Below are 18,874 nucleotides of genomic sequence, written 5' to 3' on the forward strand. Positions count from 1 at the left end.
CAATGGCCTTGTTATTATATAATCTCTCCACTATTTTATTATTTTTGTCTTGTAATTTACTTGTTGTTCTGTAAGTGCAGATGTTGTTGACGATTGACTGCATCTTTGTATCGTACTCGGACTTGTTCATAACTACGGTTACGTTCCCTTTATCGGCATTAAGAACTGGAAGGTGTTTATTGTTCTTTAAAAATGTTTTTGTGGAATGTACAGTATCGCGAATAAACTTATCTCTCGTTGATTCTGTTCTCTTATTGAGATGGTCACGTATTAGTGTCGTCAAGTTGTTTCTTTCAATTTCTTGTGTTTATTTATCCTTAATTGTTTGAAGGCAGTTTTCCCCATCTGCTATAAATTTAAATAATGGAAATTCTTTATTACTTGATGGTAAGGCAAATTTAGGACCAAGAGAAAGAATCCACTGAATGTCATTAATAATTTGCGTATTTGACGTGTTGCAGAACCACCCTGGTACACTCTTTATGTTTAAAAGTTGTTTTTGTTTGTCTTTTAATTTTTCGTATTTGTTTGTTTTTGTCTTCTTAATATTTGCAGCAAGTTTTTTTGTTAGTAGATTTTCACTTTCAAAAAATGTTGTGGAGTCAAGTGTGTTTAGTTGCTGATTTATTTGCGTCTTTAGGAAATTTACCTCCTTTTCCTTTTTTCCAAGCAGCTCATGTTTGATTTTGATGAGTAGGCTTAGTAGTTAGGTTTGAACCTGTCAGATGAATTTGGAAACTGAATTGGTGATTTTTGTTGGTAATGCTTTGTTACTGGTATTATTGTTGATTATGTAAAGTATATTTTTCGTAGCGTTGTCGATGAAGTTGGGAGTTAAACAGGTTGTCCTACACCTCTCCAAGTACTTCGTCGACTCCGACAGCTTTGTGATGTGTTGTGTTATGCTTTGGTAGTTTTTGAAACGTTTGCTGGTGTTTATATCATAATTATCCTTAATATTTCTGTGACTTTTGACGCATCTTTGTGTTTTCGGTGTGCTCTCCGCTATAACATATTTTGTTTTTGTTGTTGACCTTAGAATTTTAAATTATTAATACCCGATGAGCTAGAGACTTGGGACTTTAAACTTAGCTCAAACCCCGATGACAATGTAATATGAAGGACGAATTAATCCACTAGGTGGCACAGGTCTAGAGATGTTCGAAAACCCGTATTTATGGTCCGATATGGTTAATATTTGGAATGCATATATATTACTTTCATGGAAGGAAATAGGTACCTTTGTTTTATTTTATTTGTAATAACTTATTAGGGCGTATTCATAGTCAAAATTAAATTCATACCTAAAGCTACTTGCGGCTTTTTGACGTAATATTTAATGGGTTATCTGTCAAAAGCGCTACATTTAACTTCAAGTACCAACTTAATTTTGCCTTTAAACCTCCTATTTTTTCAAAACAATCGATGTCACATCGATGTTTTCTTTTAATACATCGAAACCGTCGATGGTAGCAAACATCGATGTTTCTCCACCTCTAGTACAATTATGTTAAAATTATAGTACACATATTGTTGGAATATGTTCAATTACGAATTACCAATTATTTCTAATGCGTCGTCATCATAAATAGCTTCATTGCCCGCAATTTGCTCAGGCTGGCAAATGCTCAGTATTTTCCCGTCTATTGCTGTGCTGGGTATAGAAGCTCTTGTTCCACCGCCGGTTTTATAAATATCACGCCTTTCTGCAGCTAATCTCTTTTTTGAGTCCTTCTTCACATTCTCGTACTTCATCTTCAGCACCTTTGAGCTCTTATACACTTGACCAAACTTTGAGTTCAACTCGATCTCTATTTCCTTCCACACTTTCAATTTTTCTTCTGCGCTGACTCGATCAGTTTTTTTGCACTCCAGCACATTTTTATTTAGTTCTACTAATTCTAATAAAAAGCTCACTTTACTCGTTGAAAATGTATTACTTCTCACAGACATTTTTATTTATTTGTTCACAGCGTTTAATTTTTATGGAAATTTATCAAGCAATGGCGTCGAATTGTAAACATACAACAGCTGTTGTCGTATCTAGATAAAGAAAAAAACAGTGTTGCCCTAAAAAATGGCCAATGTTTACAGCGGCCTTAAACTCTCACTGAAAAACAGCTCTCCAGTTTAAACTCAGTTTAAATTTAAACTGAGTTTAACTAAACTTAGTTTAAACTGAGTTTAAACCATGCCTGAAGAACTGGCCCTAAGGATAAGATTCCTAGATACGAGAAATCTGACGTAATATACAAAATCTCATATAATGGCGACGGGTCCCACTTATGCGACAAAGGTATATGTGGGGACAACAAAAACTAAACTCAAAACAAGGATTTCCGCACACAAATCAAATATAAAGTTAAGGAACAGCTCAACTGACAATAATTCGGCCTTGTCAGCACACTGTAGGGATACGGGACACTATCCCGATTTCGATAATGTTGCCATTCTACAAGAAGAAAAGAACTATAATAAACGCTATATTTAGGAAATGTTACACATTACGAACACCCCTAATGAGAGAAGGATCAACTTTAAAACGGACACAGACAATTATGCAAATGTGTATCGCAATTTGGTGTTAAATCGGCAACAACAATCCTCAACGTAGGTGTTCCGTTCCGCCTTCCATAATCAACATTCGTTCCGTTTCCCCAACATACCTTCATAGAACAACAATAAAAAGCTGTGCTTTTACATGTACATTAAAGTGGTCCAAAAATGTATGTAAAAAAAATAAGGTCGGATTTTTAATGCCGCCACCCCCTAGGATTGTTATATACCGAAAAAAATATACCCATATTTTTTTTTTTGAAATTAAAAAAAATTAGGTAGTGCTCAAAGCGCTCAATGTTTTCCATGTATTTTATATGGAGAAAAAACCACTTTTCGTAGAAATAGTGTAGAATTCTTGAAAATCATTATTTTTCGATTGGAACTTTACTTATCTTCAGGAGATTCTCAGTAATAATACTCAATTGTTTCTTTAACAATTTTTTCATGGTAACTATATTTTATAGGCCCTCCAAAGCCCTTAGAAAATGCAATGGGGGGACCAATAAAAAATCTTTAATCATAAAAAATTGTTAAATAAACAGTTGGATATTAATACTGGAAGTCTCTTGAAGAGAACCACAGTTTTCCGGTCGAAAAATATTGATTTTCAAGAGTTTTATACCATTTCAACGAAAAATTGTTTTTTCTCCATATAAAATACATGGAAAACTTTGAGCGCTTTGAGCACACCCAAAATATTTTTTGATTTCAAAATAAAAAATAGGGGTATATTTTTTTCGATATAGATCAATCCTAGAGTGTGCCGGCATTAAAACTCCGACTTTATTTTTTTTTGGACCACTCTAATGTACATATACATATTGTCTTCCTGCTCAATGTTACGAGTATTGTTCTTTGTATGTTTTTTGTTTGCAATTACGGTATTTGTAATTGTTTACTTCTTATGTTTATATTTATTTGCCTAAAACTTCACTTGATTAACTTTTATTTCTGTACGCCTAATTAGTCCACCAGGCACAATCAAGAGTGTAAGTTGTGTTTAATGTTTGTTAGTAATAATAAGTTATCGTGTTTGTATATTTACAGTCCTGAAGATGACCTCAGATTGAGGTCGAAATATCGACAATTAAAATATCAATAGAACGAAGTTTTGCATTTTATTTAATTGCTGGGCCTCGAGCTTGTTAAAATATGTTTCATAATTTAAAATTCAAAGGCCAACAACAAAAACAAATATTTAAAGGTAAAACCTGGGATGGAATTTCAAAATTCAAAATGTGCCTAATGGTCTTTAAAAATTGTGCCGAAAAGAAGATGAAAGTGCTACAAAATTAAAATTTCTTTCTTTTAACGCCTTTTAAGAAATAGTATTTTTAAAATACACTTAGACATATATACATAAATTCATAGCAAAATTACACAGTATTCTAATTAGGAAGGGGAATACATCGAAATATAGCTATTCTGACGTGTTTACACATATATCTACCTATATGCGAAATAATGGCAGTGAGACATTTTGACCAGTTTCACCAATTGATTCATTTTTTATTGATTTTATATAGAAGTCTAACTAGGGTTGCCAGATTTTTTATGCGCGAAATCAGTACGTTGGACTTTTTCATGCTAAGAAATCAGTACTTTTCAGTACATTTTTATTCAAAGCAAAATTATGAATCTAAGTAACAGAAAATGCTTTAAAAGGCCAGAGTTCTTCTTTTTAACAATATTTTGGTACATAAATAAATAGTCAGTAGTAGTATTGAATATACCTTTCTCTCTTTGCGCCAAGAAACAAACTTTATACTTAAGATCCTCTCAATTGCATTGTTTGAGTGTGGTATTGAAAAAAAAAACAAAATTAAATACTTTTTCAAACTGTGAAAAAGCACCACTCTTTAAGGACGTCATCTATATTTCTTCATGGCTTAAAGAATTTTTTCAGCTACGCAGAAACTTTGAAAAAGTAAGAATTCGCTAAAAGGAGTATCTAACTCTATGGGCTGGTTTCTCCAACTCAACTTAACTTAGTTAAGCCAATTTNTTTATACTTAAGATCCTCTCAATTGCATTGTTTGAGTGTGGTATTGAAAAAAAACAAAATTAAATACTTTTTCAAACTGTGAAAAAGCACCACTCTTTAAGGACGTCATCTATATTTCTTCATGGCTTAAATAATTTTTTCAGCTACGCAGAAACTTTGAAAAAGTAAGAATTCGCTAAAAGGAGTATCTAACTCTATGGGCTGGTTTCTCCAACTCAACTTAACTTAGTTAAGCCAATTTTCTTGACTTAGTCAAGAATAAGCTGTGTAAGACGTAGGCTAACTTTTGACTTAAGTCCAAAAAGTGGCTAAACTAAGTTAAGTTGAGTTGGAGAAACCAGCCCTATGTCTTGTATGCAAAACTCTTTTACAATGTCAGAAAATTGAGAAAATAGTTTTCAGTTATAAACAAAAGCCATTCGAATATTCAAATTTGTTATTAAACTGAAAGTTATTTTCGAGATAACTATGACACAAGGTTAACCACTGAGAACATATTTGAAGTTTGCTAACATACCAAAACTGTTTTCGAATTTTCAAACTCAAAAATACATTCTCACGTTCAGTCACAAATAAAAAAAATAAATTTGATTATTTTCATCTATTTGTTTTTTATTTTACTTTTATTTGGCATTTGAGTTGCTCTGAAAATTTCAATTTTATAAAGTAGACAAACTTCAAAAAATAAACGACGAATTGAGCGAGCGGTTTTCCCCAAAATGTATTCAACAAAGTGTGATTGATTTTGAAATTGCCCTCATAAGAAGCAGGCTATAATGTCAAATTGAAATGAATTGTTAACCTATTTAAAAATATTTTTTCTTCAAATTTCAATTTGTTTAAAAAAAATTTACACAAAAATTTTTCAAGCAACAAATTTTCTTAATAAACGTGAAATTGTTAAGAGATAAACCGCCGAGGAGAGCAAGTAAGCACATTTAAAGTTTGGTAATAAGTAAATATGTACGTTCGACTTTTCTTAAATATTTAATGTAAGGAAACCAAGATGAAACGGAGCAAAACTTTTGAACGGTGCGCTGTATGCAATAGAAATCAGGACACGAAAATAGAGGGATGTTTTAAACCACCTAGTTGCGAGTTAAGACGGCAGCGATGTGTGTTGTACTACGTGATTCATCTCGCGTTTGTGAAAACCATTTCAAGGAAAGTGATTTCATTTGTTGTCCGTGCGAGTCAAGCACTTTCAAACGAGCTCATTTAAAACAAACTATTTCGCATAAAAAAAATTTATTTTCAAAATTGTTAGAGTTAAGCTCTCATATTTATAAAATTGGAAATAAATGTAAANAAAAACCACTTCAAGGAAAGTGATTTCATTTGCTGTCCGTGCGAGTCAAGCACTTTCAAACGAGCTCATTTAAAACAAACTATTTCGAATAAAAAAATTTATTTTCAAAATTGTTAGAGTTAAGCTCTCATATTTATAAANATTTAAAACAAACTATTTCGCATAAAAAAAATTTATTTTCAAAATTGTTAGAGTTAAGCTCTCATATTTATAAAATTGGAAATAAATGTAAAATTATACTTCTATTTAAATATAAAAATAAACGCACAAACTTGGGCAATTAAAAACAAGAAAATTGCTAAAACGATTTTATAAACAATTTTTTTTATTTTATTGAGAAAATATATATATTCCAGGTAATGAAAGTAAAACAAAACTATAATCAAAATAAAAGCTTTGGTATCAGTGCTGACATGATACATGCATCACTAAGGGTTAATTCGTTTGTTTATACTTTTTGACATTATAGTACCTTAAAAGAGAGCCGCACTGAGTTGTCAATCACACCTTGTTTAATACACCTTGGTTTTACCCAAGGCATATTTAACAAGGCAGAAGTGACAACTTGCTCGAACTCTCTTGTAGCTAGTTATAATGTCAAAAAACTTTAAACAAACAAATTAACCCTATGAGGTGCGCGTGCTATGTTTGCTACAAATTAGCATCAATTGAACCTCATCATGGTGAAATTATACCAGGTGTAGTAATAAGAGCGAAATGAAAGATTTGACCCTATCTTATTTGAAAATTTGCCTTTAAAAATTTGTATAAAATAGCCGTATGTCAACAAAATAAAGCGAGAAAGCTTTTTTATTACTTCACCTGCTTATAATTTCACCATTGAAATGCATCAGCATAAATACATACATATGTATGTATGTATACTGGTTTTAAGGATTCCCAGCAAAGAATCGGTAATCGCTTTTAGTGGTAAGTTGTTCTAGAAGGTATAGCGTTATAATGCCTTCGAATTTTTTCGCTTGTTTTAGGCATTGCCGGTAATGCAAAGTAGAATGTCCTAAAGCTGGGATACTTGATAGTTGAAAACTGTCGCCACTATCGATAGTTTCTGAAAACTATCGATGTCGATTTTAGCAAGACTTCACAATGTCTCTTCTTTACATCTCTACACATTACAATCTGTGATACAAGTAGCCATAAGTATGTTTATTTGTGGTATTTTGACAATGGTTTACCAGATGTATAAATCTGTGATATATGTGGTAGATATGTATAGTTGTAGAAGCCGGTCTGTGATACCGTGCGTATATTTAGCCAACCAACGATAACTACGGGAAAGACAGTGAGACCGAAACCACAGTAATAGGCCCGGCTTTAGGTCGTAGGTTGAAGCCACACGTAAGGCATAACCATAAACACTGGGGACAGTCCGTGCTCTNATGAGACCGAAACCACAAGTAAAGTAATAGGCCCGGCTTTAGGTCGTAGGTCGAAGCCACACGTAAGGCATAACCATAAACACTGGGGACAGTCCGTGCTCTTTAATTTTCTTACGCCCACGCTGCATGCTGCAGGCAACATCGGCGAAGGCGAGCCTGTAGCGCCAGTCTGTCAGGATATGAGTAGCACCCATGCAACATCCAAGCAACATTATCGCAACACATCACCAAGTCCCTAGCAACACCCAGCAAGTCTTGTATAGCAACGTATATGTGTGTGTGTTGGAAACAACAGAGATACACTTGCGTATGTATTGTATGTTAAAGCTATAAATGTTCGTCTTAATGTAAATCTACCCTGCAGGGAAACCGCGGACTAGTGAATCAAATTTCTAGTTCCGTACTAGGTCTTTATCGCCAAAAAGGAACTGGTCCGATAGGAACTAGATCCCCACCAGTCCAAAATCGGCGAAAAGTGGTACTTTTAAGAAACTAATTTTTTCAGTTTTTTTCACTACAAATCTATATCTAAAGTGACGAATTTAGAATTGGTTCGGAACTATAGAAAAAGGGATGCAGAACGAACTAGATCCTATTTGTCGAATTTAGAACTATTTCGGAACTATCGAATAAGGGATGCAGCGGGGGGCTTGTTTACTTTACATAGATATGTGTTCGGCGGCTTTTTCGTTCAAATACGCTTCTATTCTGTGCTTCGCAGATGCTATTTCATAGATTGGTAATACAAAACAAAGCTTTGTGTTAACATATTAACATCTTGGGGCCGTCTGGAATCTAATCAATAACAGTCAGCACCTCTGCAAAGTCAGCTACAGCAAGGTATGTGAACGTACATTTCTTACAATCATTCAAACAAATTTAATTTCAAATTGAAAAAAACGTTTCTTTGAAAATAATGTAAAATCGCACACGACAGAACTGAAAGGTTGAAAAATCATGATACTTTTTTCTTTCGTCTGTCGATTTTAGAACTGGTTCGGAACTATAGAATTTAGGACTAGTTCGGAACTATCGAAAAAGGGATGCAGCGGGGGGCAATTGACACTTCCTAGGACATCGCCATGTTAAATTCGCCAGTTGCTTGCATGCAAAAGAGATTTATCGCGAACCAGTACTGGGTCTAAATGTACTAGAAGCGCCCCAGTTCAGAACTAGAGATTTTCCCCACAGGGTACATATGTGTGTATGGGTGTGAGTGGAGTGAAAGTTGGAGGGTGAAAGGATGCGTGTGCGTGTGGCCGTCAATCGTGTTGAGTGAAAGTGGCGTCGTGAAAGGAAATTTCAAAAGGCGGTCAAAGCGGTAGGGTACGATCACCAAGCGAAGATTGGCTTTGATCACATCGAAAGGTACATGGGCGACGGAAAGTTCAAAGGCGGAAAGTTTGTTGTCAGAAAAAAACTGAGAAAGTTAACAGAAAGTCCCGGTAGCTATTGTGTGAAAGTTTCAACCCGTTAAAACGGATTAAAACTGCGGTTTTTTTAAACGACAGCGAAATCCTGCCTAGTAGAGGTAAGTCTGTGCCGGGAAACTTTAGATAAGCTTAAATAATTCGACGAAATGAAATTTAAATAAATTAAAGTAAAAGTCCAGCTAAGCGATAGCATTAAATTCAATTAATATGAGTTCAACTGAAATAAAATAAACTTGAAATTGAAGTAAGATAAAATAAAATTAAATTTAAATAGAATGAAAATAGAATGAAATGAACTCAAATAAAATAAAATTGATCTAGCTCAGATCGAAATAAAATGTACCTACTTATGTACATATGTATGTGCGTACGTCTATTGTGGATATAGATACATATGTGCGTGTGTTTGTTGCAAAGACGAACACAAGCGCGTATGTAAATATATACACAAATGTTAACACAAAAAATCCAAATCCACGTACAAACCGACGAACTAAGGCAGAGTTTCAAATCTTTTAGGTCCTCGCCAGGCAGGGGTGTGAGAAAGGCCTCTATTTAAACCAAATGCCCAGCGCCTTATACGGTGAACATAAGCACCTACTTATGTACAAATATCATACATAAGAACGGGTCAACAACCTGAAACGGCATAGGATTTAAACCATTTACANCTACTTATGTACAAATATCATACATAAGATCGGGTCAACAACCTGAAACGGCATAGGATTTAAACCATTTACATAAGAAACATAAAAAGCGATCAGATTCAGCGGATTGAGAGGGAGAAAGGGAGGCGTTTACATATCCGCATTCTATCGTTCTTGGCATACATCTATGCACCAGAGCGCCAGACGTCGCGGGAATATTTTTCCACCGCTCCATCATANCACCAGAGCGCCAGACGTCGCGGGAATATTTTCCACCGCTCCATCATAGCGCTCCGCTGAGCGCAACATCAGTTCCAGTGCGCTCACTAGAATTTGGGCACCTGGGAGCAGAGGGGGGTGCACCCACGAGGCAGCCATAACCTCAAATCTTTTAATTTTGGTAGTGAATATATTTATATTTGGAATTTATGATTATATGTGTATGTATGCTAGTGACATTGCATTTCAGCTACCCCATCTCCTAGATGCAGGCGCCTCTATCGGAAGAGAGATCGGTAAGTGATAGAGTGTAAGTTATCTACATATAAACATGGAACCAATGTTTTAACATTCGAAGCGAGGGAGAGCATAGCAAGATTCAGCCTAGCAAAAATAGGAACAAAGAGGAATAGTTGGTTTAATTTTTATATACGTATGTGCATACATATGTATACTTTTCTTGTTATGAATGCAAGAGGAAAATATAAGCGGATAAATAAACTGCATTTATTGTCTTTACAGAGAAGAAGATTCACAAGCATATATGTATATACATACAGTTCGTATTGTCACTGTTCAAATATTAATAGTAGTTCAGAGATAGTATAAATTAAAGATATTAATTAATGCAATTTTTGAAATACCTTTGTAATTAAATTTTATAGTGTAAATATTCTTGTACATATTTATGAAGAAAGAAGATGGTTTGATAGTTTGGATTTATCTGATTGATAAGGGCACAAATATGAATAATTAGACGCATTCTGTTGGTGTGAGGTGTTGCACGGGAGCAACTATGGTACAGGGGTGTGTTGACGTATTAACGATACTGACATGCGACCAGACAGAACTTAGATCTACATACGTACGAGTGTCAAGTTTAGGGGACCTTGCGGAGTAGTTGGAGTCGTAGCAAGGTCCATGGCTGCTCTGGGAATTGAGCAGATGGGGAGGGATGACTCCGCCTGACCGGACTGGTTTCTACTCTTCGCTTTCCTTCTATCCTTCGCCTACACTCTCCTCCTCTATAAGGCATGAATCAATTTTGTTTANCGAGTGTCAGGTTTAGGGGACCTTGCGGAGTAGTTGGAGTCGTAGCAAGGTCCATGACTGCTCTGGGAATTGAGCAGATGGGGAGGGATGACTCCGCCTGACCGGACTGGTTTCTACTCTTCGCATTCCTTCTATCCTTCGCCTACACTTTCCTCCTCTATAAGGCATGAATCAATTTTGTTTATGTGGTTGCAGACGAGGTAGGTGGTAAAGGTGGTGACGAATAAAGGTATCCATTTTTGACAACCAACGAACACTCAATTGGACGCAAGAAAAGAAATTTGTCTGTAGTAATAGAAATCGCCGATTTGTAGGAAAATATTTCCACTAACCGCTTAGCCCGAAATAAGCATAGTTCTTATAAGAACAACAAAGGTAGTTTGTATATTTAAGTAATGACTTATTTATTTTCCAGCCATGTGAAACTGTTGAGTACGCAATTACGTATATATGCGTATATGCAAAAGAAATGTGCAAGTCACTCGCCACCCAACTTATAAAAAAATGTCATGTACGTGTCTAAATAATTAAAATTCACAATATGCAATTTATTTAAAATTTCTGATGAAAAAATTTTGTTCAAGCGCGGCTGTGATTTTGTGCAACAAACAAATAAACGGGGGAAACAACCCAGTGAAGTGATCAGCAATATGTACAAGCGCGCCACTAATAATAGACAAGTGCAATGAGAAAAGAAACCAAGGAGTTTCGCAAAATATACTTGAAGTTACGCGATTAATAAAATGCAAATAAAAGTGAAAGCCAGTAAAATGAGAAAAAACTAAATTCTGTGCTTTGCAAGAAAAGAATAAATTTTATCAATCTTGTGCTTCGGTAGATGCGACTGGTATTTTTACACAAACAACACCGTATAAAGAATCAAACTAAACGTTCGGGCAATTCGTTAATGTTAGCCGATACACTAATAAACGTGAACATGTTCTATTGTTTTTTTGTTTTCGGAAAAATATTAAGCACTGAGTTTTCTCCCCTTTTTATTTTTACAAAATAATCACGCGCGTTTTTTTTTTTGTTTAGATTCGTACACACACAAGTGCAATGAAATTCAACCACGTACCTTAATGTGTTGTTATATGCCGTGTAGTGCGATATGCTGGTTTGTTAAAAAATGTGTCGCTGAAACTAGTGGTGCTGTGATGCAAACGTGATGCTGTGATGCAAACGTGCTGCTTGTGGTCAATGTGATGCAGCCGGTTAAGCAATTTGAACAGCCGGTTAAGCGATGAACCAAACAATCGCTGCTTGAGTAACAACCCGAAGAAAAACGCTTGATGTAGCTCTTGTGGCACGTTGGTTGTGGTGCGAAAAACTCAGGTTGTAGATGTAGACGAACGTGATGCTGTCGTGACCAATGTGGAACAATGTGGCGATCGGTTGAGGCAGTTGAAAAAACTCAGATGTGATGCTGTGTGGACTGTATAATGTGGTTACTTTTTAGGCTCGAAGACCAATATTTACGCAGGTGGCGTCGCACAAAGTGGTTTTAGAACAGTGAAATCAAAGGTCGTTTTATTTTTAGTTATCTGTGCGTTTAAATATTTTGATACACAAGAATTGGCTTACCAAACGAGATGTGACAGCTGCGATATCTCCTTTCAGACGGTCTTCTGAGAAGTGAAAAAGTGCTAACAAACGAAAAGGTATGTAGCCCACCGCACAGTAACTTTCGTTAAGTTTCCCCTCAGCTAAGTTACCGTACAGTGGGGCTTATTGTTAGCGGCTGGAAAGTTAGCCGCAACTTATATATGTGTTTGTATGCTCTTACATCAAGTGACAAAACGCGTATTAGGGTGGTGCAATATATTTAGGTCGCGGACCTAAACAATGTGATTTTTTGTTATATATTGGAATACATAAGTTTCTATAATTTATGATTATGCCAAAAGAGGCACTATTGTGCCTACTTTTCCATCTCTGGGTAAAACCGCTCGCTCAATTCGTCTGCCATCAATCATTTTTTGAAGTTTGTCTACGTTATAAAATTGAAGTTATCAGTGCAACTCAAATGCCAGATTAAAGTAAAACAAAAAACAAATAGATGAAAATATTAAAATTTTCTTTTATTTGAGACTGAAAGTGAGGCTGCATTTGTGAGACTGAAAATTTTAAAACATTTGTGTTATGTTAGCAAACTTCCAAAAATGTTCAGGCTGCCTCTCAGCGGTGTTACCTTCACATTTTTTCGAAAACTAAGATATATTTAGTATGGTGTTAAACATCGGGATTTTTCAAAAAGTAAAAATTTTTGCGGATTTTACGGCAATATTTTTTTTTTAAGGCGACACACCTCTAGAATTGAGCGTGGCAATTACAGGACTAAAGTTAGCTAAGCGCAGATTTTATTGCGGATTTCGGCAGAATATCCCTTCGTTAACAATATTTTTATAGAGAATTAAGCAAGGATTATGATGGTATAATTCTAAATCCCTAATTTACTGGTATTCACTTTGCAAATCAACTTCAAAAAGTTCAATTGTTAATAGCTAAGTTAGCTTTAGGAGAATCTTGACCATCTTATATATAGAAATATTAAGCCCCTCTCTACAATGGGCGGAACCCGAGATATTACGTTTTGAAGAAGTACGTGATTAGTCAGAATCATGAAAAAATGCAAACTTTGACAGATCATATCTCCATAGGAAAAATGCGAAAAAAAGAATTCCTCGAACACGTGTTAGCTTATTTCATGCATAGAGCCCAAAAAAAATTTAAGCCAATCGAAAGTGTGACACCAAATTTGGTGTCCGATATGAAAAAGTATGTCTCATATATGTGTGTGGCCATAAGTGGACGGTACCACTCCCATTTTCCAAAATTTTTTTATAAACGAATTTTTTGCAAAAAAATATTGTAAACATCAATTTTGAATAAATTAGCGTTAGTAGTTACTGATTTGTCGAAGATTTCGCATTTCTCGTGGGCTATTTTTTAGTATTGTCCGATTTTAAAAATTTTCAGCCGTTTAATATGTTTTACTAAGACCAACAACTGTACACCAAGAGATCATTGCAAATATAAATTTTGAGTGAATAAGCTTCAGTAGTTACCAAAATATCGCAGTTTCCATATTTCTGAAAGCTATCGTTATATGCCAGGTAGGCGTGGTTATTATTTGATTTTGCCCATTTTCAATACCATCGGTCCTTGGCTCAAAAAAGCACCCGTACCAAGTTTCGTTAATATACATATCTAAATTTGTCCTCTAGTTTTCGTGTGCGCAGACGGACAGACTGGCACGGCTTAATCGCTTAATTTTTTCCTTCTGAGCATTTATGTATACACTTGTACATACATATATATCTATCTTTTACAAAAGAGAATTCATATCAATTGACATTTTGGCACGTCACCATAATGAAACATAAACATAGTAATACTTAACTAGGCGTTTGTTATTTTCTTATTCGACTACCGAATTGCTTATAGGGTAAGTTCTATGCATAGGTTTTTTCTGTGTGGATAACTTACCCATATCATCCTCTGGTTGGGAGAAATAGTTGATTAAATCTTCAAGGCACATGACCATCTCATTTAGATTGACCTTTTGAAAGAATATTGAGTGACGCCGATTGGACTGCAGTGTTTCTAAAGCACTAAAAAATATAAGTTTTACTAAATATGAATGCAAATTGAAGTTTTCAAATTAAGGGTTTACAAGGGAGTAGGTATTTTACACTCAGAAAAAGGTTTAGTTATAATTACCAAGATTTAGTTATAACTAGTGACCAAGTGGCATAGATGGATATGGCGAAATAAATATCTAGTTCCCNTTTTTCAAATTAAGGGTTTACAAGGGAGTAGGTATTTTACACTCAGAAAAAGGTTTAGTTATAATTACCAAGATTTAGTTATAACTAGTGACCAAGTGGCATAGATGGATATGGCGAAATAAATATCTAGTTCCCGAAAGTCTGCAATTTACTTGAGACTTCTAGTTGGGACAAATGTATATTTGTTAATAATTACAAAAAGAGTACCTTGAGTGGGCAATATCATTAGTTGAATAAAATAATTGTAGAGCAAATATAAACAATGCTTTGGTTGATACAAGTTTTCAATAAATTTTGTGAACTTGCTGTAGACGTGAATCAGCTAACCGTTTATTATTGGAAAAAAGTTTCAGTTTGACACAAATCAAAATTTACTCGATGGTTGTTGTGTTAACTTTCTTCTTTTATTTGCAGATATTATAAAAAATACATACATATTTACATAAATAGTTACTGGTGTAAATAATACATATGTATATGGTGGTAAGAATTTCCTAAAAAGAAACGATGAAACAGGAATAGTCGTGCGAAAACCCAGGTCAATATCGGCTGGAAGTGCTGCTTTAAGTATACTGCTTTGCTTTTTCCTTGGCTAAATAGATACTTTCAAATTATAATTCACATGAATTATATATCCACTGAGAAACCCCGGTTGGCATCAAACTTTATATTTTTAAATAACTATGCGCACACCGAAACAACTCGCGGCGATGGCAAAACTGAAACTGAGACAAACAAGCCTGGGCATGTCATAGCACACACTTTTCTTTCTCTACCTAGCGCAGTGATCCACATTAGGGATGCAAACGATGGATCGATATTTTTGAAACATCGATAATATCGGTTCAAACTTCGATGTTTGCCATCGATAATTTTCAATTTCGTAAAATCGCTAAATTTACGATAAATCGATGCCAGTTTCAGCGATGTTTTAACATCGACTTATGCTCCTAAAATTTTTGACTGGCGATGAATTTTAATACTTATTCTTTGAAGCAACATTTAGAAATTCCGAGTTTACTCTTATGTTTCGATATTAGAAATGCTTACTTGGTCATTGAAAAAGAGACGGCCTCCCGTTGAAATTTCAACAAAATTGGGTCTTGGAACTTTAGGCTCAACGAAGTTACAACGGCATGCATTTCTATTCTATTTATAGGAAGGGTAAAGGAATGGTAAATAAATAATGGAAATAATTGAATTACAGAGAGTTGAAATGAAAAGTATTAAATTTTCCTAACAAATTTTGAACCATCGGAAACCATCGATATATCGATGTTTTTCTGGCGATGTATTTTAGCATCGATGTTCATTTTTCCGAAGCATCGAAACATCGATGTATCGATGTTACTCCCCAAAAATTTGCATCCCTAATCAACAAGCCATAGCTTACTGAGCGCTCTGTGACCACACGCGTGTTTCACCCAAGAATGATAGAATACAAGATTGCGCCGATCAGAGAGGATTTTTGAGAATAACTTTTGTGTAACGTCACACTGGTGCAATTGCGAGAGAAAAATGCCAAAACGTGAGCAAGAATAGAAGAAGAAGAAAAAATGTTGCAAGGAAAACGTAAACAAGTTGCACAAGTGTGATGTCATGCAAACCACGATTCTGTCAAATTCGTTACGAGAGGAATAGCGGTCCGAGATCGGCGCAACCTTTGTATTCTCTCAATCGTGTGTTTCACCCATATACGAACAGCGGTAGCGGAGCAATGATTTCTACGCACATAGTCTCATTCATTAAATCGTTTTTATGCAATGGTCGGCATACTAGCGCATTCAAAAGATTCAATAAGTGGGCCTGTATGCATTGCTTAGCTGGCGCTTTTCGTATGTGAAACACACATGTTCTCAGAGAGCGCTGATCATTATTTAGGGGTGGCTCACAATCATGAATATGTTCCGCTCTCAAACCAAATCGTGGTTGCCTCAACTAAGATTTGGTAACTATGACTAAACCATGTGTTGAAAGAAAGCGTATCTATAGTAGCAGAGCTTAATGACATCCTTTTATGAACCATACGCTAAGTTGAATAGAATTTGTAGAAATATGCTTCAAAAAAATATTTGTTAGTATTTACCAAACCCTTCAACTAAATTAACGATTTGGTACAACCTAGATGAATATTAGAAGCTTTAATATATTTAGTTATAATTACCAACCCATGGTAATTACCAACCATGGTAGGATTGGGATCCTTGGTCACAGTTCCCAAATATTGTAAAAATTCGGGAACTAAATATCTTTAGTTGTCGAAACGAATCCTTTTTCTCAGAGAAGGTATGTATTTCTTTTTTCCCTTTCTAATTGTTTGTACAAATTTTGATTTTTTTACCACTTGAGTAAAACTTATCATTTCTTGGTGCTGAATCCAAATCTGGCCGTACATTTGCTCTAGTACTAGAATTTTTAGATATCCTACCCCCAGATTGCCAAAAACACGGTTTTTTTTGCGATATTTGAGGTTATATAATGAGAACATTAAATTTTTTGCTCATTTCTACTTAGGGCATTATTCTCGTTTGTGGCGATTCGATTTTTCTTTCTCGAGATATACTAGTTTTAATAGTCCTTCGGTATTACGTCGTAAGCATGAGTCATCATAGCATGTGTAGAGGCTATTCAATCGTTATAAGCGAAAACGTTTTGTGTATTGATTTATGCATGTATTCTTGTAAATATTGTTAATTTTTTGCTATTGTTAAATACAAACTTACGAAAAAAGCATCTTTTGATTAAAAAAAAATGGTGCTTTAATTTGGTAAAACGCTTTTTTTTCGAGTTTTTGGTGCTTTCTGAAAATCAAAAGTTGCCCAGACTTGTTTGTCTCAGTTTCAGTTTTGCCATCGCCGCGAGTTTCGGTGTGCGCATAGTTATTTAAAAATATAGGCCCGTAGCTATAGTCAAAATAAAGTCGACCTTAAAGTTAAAAGCAGGTTTTTTTGACAGATATCCCATTGAAAGTTATGTCAAAAAGGTGCTTTTAACTTTAGAGTCGACTTTATTTTGACTATAACTACGGGCCATAAAGTTTGATGCCAACCGGGGTTTCTCAGTGAATATATAATTCACGTGAATTATAATTTGAAAGTATCTATTTAGCCAAGGAAAAAGCAAAGCAGTATACTTAAACCAGCACTTCCAGCAGATATTGACCTGGGTTTTCGCACGACTATTCCTGTTTCATCGTTTCTTTTTGGGAAATTCTTACCACCATATACATATGTATTATTTACACCAGTAACTATTTATGTAAATATGTATGTATTTTTTATGCTTAATATCTGCAAATAAAAGAAGAAAGTAAACACAACAACCATCGAGTAAGCGTTCCCACGACAGCCGGTTCTACGTACCGGAATGAGTCGGGTTTTACCCGANGCTTAATATCTGCAAATAAAAGAAGAAAGTAAACACAACAACCATCGAGTAAGCGTTCCCACGACAGCCGGTTCTACGTACCGGAATGAGTCGGGTTTTACCCGACCAAGGGCTGTTGTTTCGGCGTTCTAACCCCGTTTAGGTCGGCGAAGTATCTCAGAAGTTGTCCGTCCATAGGGCTACATTCACTACGTATTCTTCTACTCAGGGCTGGCATCGAGTCAAACCCAGGCCCAGAAACCTACAACTGCTGTGTATGCCGGAGACGATTACACCACAACTCCACCTCAGTCAAGTGTAATGCCTGCGAGGGGTGGAGTCACCCCAGAGTCTGCTCGGGTCTACGGACACATTGACAGTGGACCACGTCGTACGTGGCCCTCTGTTGCTCAAACAGAGCAGCCTCCACGGCTAACCACAGTCCGCCCGAGCAGCCTCACACAGTCACCACAACACAACAACATAATAACACCACAGACCATACCACAGCCACGACAGACCACATAACACACACAACCGCACCACCACCCACACGCCGCCGCCAACAACTCCTGGTTCCCCCTACAATCTGCACGGTATGTCAGACCAGGATATTTTGTAATGTGACATCAGTCAAGTGCAACACCCACCTTGGCTGGTGCCACTTTAGGGCATGCTCAGGTCTGCGTACCACGCGAGACTGGACGAGGAACTTCGAGGGCCCGTGTTGCGCTGCTCGGTCGCAGACCCCAACTGCGACGCCTCCCGCCCCCACCACAGGGCGGCAACCATCACAGCAGCGCACACAGCCAACGGCAGTAAGAACACACATATCCCTTACACCCCACATCACAACACGTCTCCCGAACCACATGAAGCTCCTTCAATTTAACTGCAACGGGCTACAGAGCAAGATTGAGGAGATAACCCTCTTCATGTGTCGGCATGGTATATTGATAGCTGCGGTCCAAGAGACGAAGTTGCACAGCAATTCAACTTTGTTGAATTGCGCCGGGTACAACGTGCACCGTCGAGATCGCGAGCGAGATAATGGTGGTGGCTTAGCGTTCATCACGCACCACACCGTGC

At 36.1% G+C, this 18,874-nt stretch overlaps 1 protein-coding gene across 1 annotated transcript in view; it reads right to left on the reverse strand.

The window, feature by feature from the left end:
- Nucleotides 1-18,874, reverse strand: part of RyR (Ryanodine receptor) — a 407,955-nt gene that overhangs the window by 369,735 nt on the left and 19,346 nt on the right. The window contains exon 3 of the mRNA XM_017608916.1: nucleotides 14,118-14,242. Within this exon, the coding sequence (XP_017464405.1) occupies nucleotides 14,118-14,242 (125 nt within the window). The remainder of the gene's footprint in view (nucleotides 1-14,117; nucleotides 14,243-18,874) is intronic.

The sequence above is a fragment of the Rhagoletis zephyria genome, unplaced genomic scaffold (assembly GCF_001687245.7).
Source record: "Rhagoletis zephyria isolate East Lansing unplaced genomic scaffold, Rhagoletis_zephyria_1.1 Rzeph_scaffold_00179, whole genome shotgun sequence".
In the NCBI taxonomy this organism is placed as follows: Eukaryota; Metazoa; Arthropoda; class Insecta; order Diptera; family Tephritidae; genus Rhagoletis; species Rhagoletis zephyria.